The 5,061-nt window shown below is 47.1% G+C and overlaps 1 protein-coding gene across 1 annotated transcript in view; it reads right to left on the bottom strand.

Moving 5' to 3' along the window:
* The window catches only part of kcnb2b (potassium voltage-gated channel subfamily B member 2b), a gene marked incomplete at both ends in the record, with an annotated part of 91,835 nt that extends 88,567 nt beyond the window's left edge, over nt 1-3,268 (bottom strand). Inside the window, one exon of the mRNA XM_080543611.1 lies at nt 2,687-3,268. Coding sequence (XP_080399737.1) covers nt 2,687-3,268 — 582 coding nt within the window. The remainder of the gene's footprint in view (nt 1-2,686) is intronic.
* Nucleotides 3,269-5,061: the final 1,793 nt, after the last annotated feature.

Genomic DNA, 5,061 nt, shown 5'->3' with positions numbered 1-5,061 from the left:
TCTCTGTCCCACCCTTCCTCTCTGTCTCTCTCTCTCTTCTCCACCACTCTGTCCCTCTCTGTCTCTCTCTCTCACATCCTACTTACTGTCTGTCCAGCACCAGGCCCTTCACTCCCCCAGCCTGTCCTGTCTGTCACTGCATGCATAAAGTAATCCTGCACCCGTACCGTGAGCCTGCCGTAAATGTCAAGGCTCTCATACTTAACCTTTGTTTAAAGGGAGGGAGGTGTAATAAACCTGCGCCACATGCTTATGTTAAAATCCCCTTAGAGCAATATTACACCATGAGAGAGGGGTGGGTGGGGTGGGGGGGGAGAGACAGAGACAGAGACAGAGACAGAGACAGAGACGAGTGTGAGAGAGAGAGTGGGGGAGAGAGAGACAGAGAGAGAGAGAGAGAGAGTGTGATGGGAGAAGAGTGTGCATGATGGCTTTCGACAAAAGGCTCAGGTGGCATCATATAAAGGCCCAGGCCTATGTAACCTGCTGGTAATGACATTCTCGTGGGGTTAGACTGGGCCTCGTCCCCAAAAAAAAGCTTTCACAACTTCTGAGAGCCTGTCTGAGATGCCTCATCATGGTCGGAGGAGGAAAGTCCTTTTTTAGCTGTGTTCTCAGCCATGGATAACCTCTGCGTGATTAGAGGGTCCCATGTTAGCCATTGCAGTCACGTTCAAGATCCTATTCATGAGATGTCAGCAGAATGTCAATGTGATTTGATTTAGGAGGGATCTCCCCCATTGAAGTTGCCCAGGCTTCCCCCGTTATACTGTAATAGTGAATAGGTCAGCAACATCGAGGAGAACTCTCTAGAGGTAAACTCAATACCCCATGTAAATCATGGTAAATACCCCGCGGCATATGAAATGACGCCGTAGACGTGACTTATGTAGAGTTATCCTTAAATTAGGTATCGGCAGCCGTGTTTTGGATTTGATTTATGTGAAACACGTCGTCTTCCCCGGTAGTGCATGAACGCTACTGCTCGGCTGGGGTGGAGGAGACACACAAATCACTATTTCATTTAGAACAAGTTGCCCAGCCGTGCGGAGCTCATCAAGGTATTACCTCCTCCGACAGTGAAGGAGGAGAGGACACTAACACGGTGACAGCCTACAGTACAGTCTATGTAAGTCATAGCCCGGTAGCTCGCCTCCGCCTGGAACCGTGTATTCTAGCGTCATTACCCTCTTCTTTTTATTCTTTCTTTTTGTTCTCCCCCCCCCTCCCCCTCCCCCCCTCCCCCTCCCCCCCTCCCCCCCTCCCCCCTCCTTCCCTCAGAATCATAAATTAGACACGGGACGGCGTCAAGGGACTGAAATTGAATCACGCGTGATTCCTCGACCTGTCTCGGCTAAGGCGAAACGTCCCATCCGAAACGGATGACGTTGCATTTAGTGGAAGAAGGAAGAAGAAAAAAAAAAGAAGCATCATAACAAAGCTACCCGGAAGCAGCTCTCTAACACGGTCAGTGGCAGAGTGTATTTCTCCTCACAGTGGAAGGTAGCCTTGTGCCTGTCCCACCCCTGTCACACTGCAGGAGGATGCGTTTATGATTCTCCTCTCTCACACACATGAAATATGAACCTCAGGCACCGGGGTTTGGAGTAGTCAAAGCTAGCAGAGGCTCACCGTAAACTACCAGTGATTGGATTTCATCAAGGCCGGCCTGCCTAATGGAGGACTGATACAGAGAGAGGGGGGAAAGGGAAGGAGAGAGCTCAGTGGTGTTACTGCACTAGTCTCTATCATCGTGAACACACGGCACACAATACGCCGGTATGTGATGTGATCAGTCAACTATGAAGAAAACAGTATTGTGAATGAGATATGATGGGACATATACAAGTGGCCCACTGTGAAAAAAATCTAATATCAGTGAAAATCTTTCAATATCAATATCAATATCTAGACTGTATAAGAAGTATAGTATGTGGTCAGAGCTGTAATATAACAACCTGTGACACCTCCTGTCGTAACCATAACACTGTTGGAAAGAAAAAGACCAAAACACAAAAGCAGCGCCTCGCTCACTAAGCGACACATTGACACATAGAGTGGAGCCCGAGTAGAGATATGTCAATCACAGACTTGCCCGACTTTGACAAACTCCACCTCAGCAAAGAAGAAATCACTTGAACCGTGTGTATTGAACATCGCTTCAGTGCCTCGCTTCGCAATCTGACTTCTATCAGCTCAGACACTAACAATGCACTTCCCCCCTCCATGTGAAAGCTTTCCTTGCTCATTTATCAGTGTCTGCGCCGTGAGTCCGCTGCACCAAATGTGTTTGCTGCCTGTTGTTGAGATATACATCACACTTGACTCCACAACCTGCACTCCTACTCTTCCCTCGTTTCCCCCCTCTCTTCTTCTACACAAAATGATCCCGCTCAGACTCGTCTGTCTTGTGTATCTGATTGAGCCTCAGGAAAGATAAGATACACCTGACGTGAATACCATATGGATCCATTCTAGTCTAGTTCTAGCTAACAACTGATGAGTAAGACAAAACCTCTTGTGCTTGTTCAAGTGCAAGGGAGCGTTCGTCATGTGTTGTGCAGTGTGAGGAAGAAGTAATGAGGACACCGTTACAGGTGTGACACCTCCTAAAAAGAGAAAACATGAGTCTGGGGCAGGGTGTGTTATCGCGTGTTATCGTGTTACACTTCCTGGCTTTCCTTACCTTGGCCGCCAATGAGGAGCTGGGCTTCTCCAGCAGATCCCACAGCTTCTTCCTTTTGACCGAGCAGCACTTGTTATCAAACTCGATCTCTCCCTCCCTGTCCCTCAGCGTCTCCGCCTCCCTCCTCAGCTCCTCGTTCATCTGCTCCTTCTTCTGGTGATACCGGGCCTGGCAGCACGACTCCAGGTAGATCTCGTCGATGCCCCAGTAGTCCAGTTCCTGGCCGAACGACAGCGCGCACATCTCCTCCATCATGTGCAGTTTGCCCGTCCTGTAGAAGTTGAGGATGGAGGTGAAGGCTCCGGGGTGCCGGTCGAAGAAATACTCGTTCTCGTTGAGGCTGTAGTCGTCACACACCTCCATCAGTGTGTCGTGAGTGTTGCAGTCCCGGAGCTTGCCCAAGCGGGTTCTGGGGAGCCGGTCCAGGGTCCGCCATAGGACCTCATGGTTCAGCCCCCCCACGTTGATGCGGACCCTCCTGGTCCGGGCCTTGGTGCGGATGATCTCGATGGGCTCCGGGGGGAGGGAGGGTAAGGTCCGGGGGCTGGTCTTGGGGCCCCCTGGTGATAACATCTCAGCCATGGTGCTGGTGGAGGAGGGGGGGGCGGAGGGCAGGAAGCTTATCCCGGAGAGATGGAAGATAAAATCAGAAAGTAGAAAATGTTTCCAAAAAAAAAGAACTGAATTATGTTGGATCCTCCTTAGACAAGTCCCTCCATGGCTGAAAAGAAGAAGAGAGGGAGCAGAAAAGAGAGATTGGGGTTGTGAGATGAAACAGAGGGAATGGACCGTTCATAGGATCGGGTTCGGTTATCACCAGGAGAATGAATACCACACACTCATTGCACGAGGAACATTGAAAGAGCTCTATGATGGTGGGAGTGGATGAGATAAGGCCTACATTACAAAGTGCTGACTCGACAGAAACACCTGTTGATATCAATATAACACTAGGCTACTTTGATCTGGATTCCTAGGCAATAGCCTTTCTTCTTCTCCAATCCCATTTAATGATATATCAGTTATTCATCTTTTATCACCTCATAAGGTTCCTTTGCTTACGTTTCAGTCTACAAATAAAAGCAGTGTTTTGTTGATGACCAGCCCTAGCTCAAGTATAATTACCGCTATAACATAACGGTAGTTCTATTTAAACCGCCAGCAACAGCAGGGCTGCCTGCGTTTATGTTTGATCATGAAACAATGTGAGCTGACTGGACACAATGTAATGAAAGCAATTTCTCATTCGCTCGTTTCATTCAGGGCGCGTTTACCTGCAATTTGCACTAGTATTATCTCCCTGCCACATTCAATATAAATCATTATCATCGCCTTGTGTCTTCTCAAGGTTACGATTCGAGGAAGCTATTATTACAGTCTAACGTACGCGTGGAACGGATGGGATGTGAAACCTTATTACATATGTAAAAAGTTCATTTCAAAATTCAACCCACTCAACTACACAATATTTAGTTATATTCAGCCAGATTGCATTGAATACATTCCTTCCTATAATGCAATAAGTAATTAAAGTACCGTTCCACGTTTAATTAGTGGTCAACTGGCACGTTAATGACGTGTGAGGGACTGCGAATGTTGCTGAGGATGCAACAGTTTCCAATTGCATTTGATACTTGACTGATAACGGACCTTGTGTGTGACAACGAGCTGCGTGTGAGACTTCTGCTGTCCCTAGGCCTAATAACTGCACATTTCAAACCCACAAATCATCAAACAGTATGTGCCTTATTAATTGATATGGCTTAATATATTCTTTAAGAGATGCAAATGATATGGCTGTACTGCGTTGCATCAAATCTTTTCATATTCCTAGATTGGAAACGTTGTTGAAATCCCTGTCCAAACTTGCAAGGTGGTTTAAAAAAAACTGTTGCATAGGCTATACCTCCTGCGTCTCATCACATTTAATTCTCACACATAAATCCGTGACAGATATGATCTCAATTAACAATATTATGTTACACATTGTAAATATTTGCCTACTACCCAAAACATCCACACTCATCCACCCACCTCATCAGCGCACACACATTTGACACTGTTCAAAGTCGCGTCAAAACACTGCAACAAACATCGCTGTTTCATTTACACCACGTTCCAAAAACACACGAGTCTTACCTTGCCGAAATAAACCACCTTTTGCATGCAAACTCCTCTTTTCCGATGGGGGGAAGGAGAGCAAATGCTCCGGGATCCCCTTTTAGTCAAGCTTACACGGTTCCTAGCACTCCGCGGACGCTGCGCTGAATTACTGGATGGGAGATGTGTGAGTCCCACATTTTGTTAGAAATGAAAATGAGGGAAATTGTTGTCAAGTATCCTCTTGAAATCCTTCAGCAACCCGGATTTGCAGT

Source organism: Nansenia antarctica (genome assembly GCF_963989245.1).
Source record: "Nansenia antarctica genome assembly, chromosome: 12".
Classification (NCBI taxonomy): Eukaryota; Metazoa; Chordata; class Actinopteri; order Argentiniformes; family Microstomatidae; genus Nansenia; species Nansenia antarctica.
Note: the sequence above shows the minus strand (reverse complement) of the source record. Positions and strands in the feature narration are given on the sequence as shown.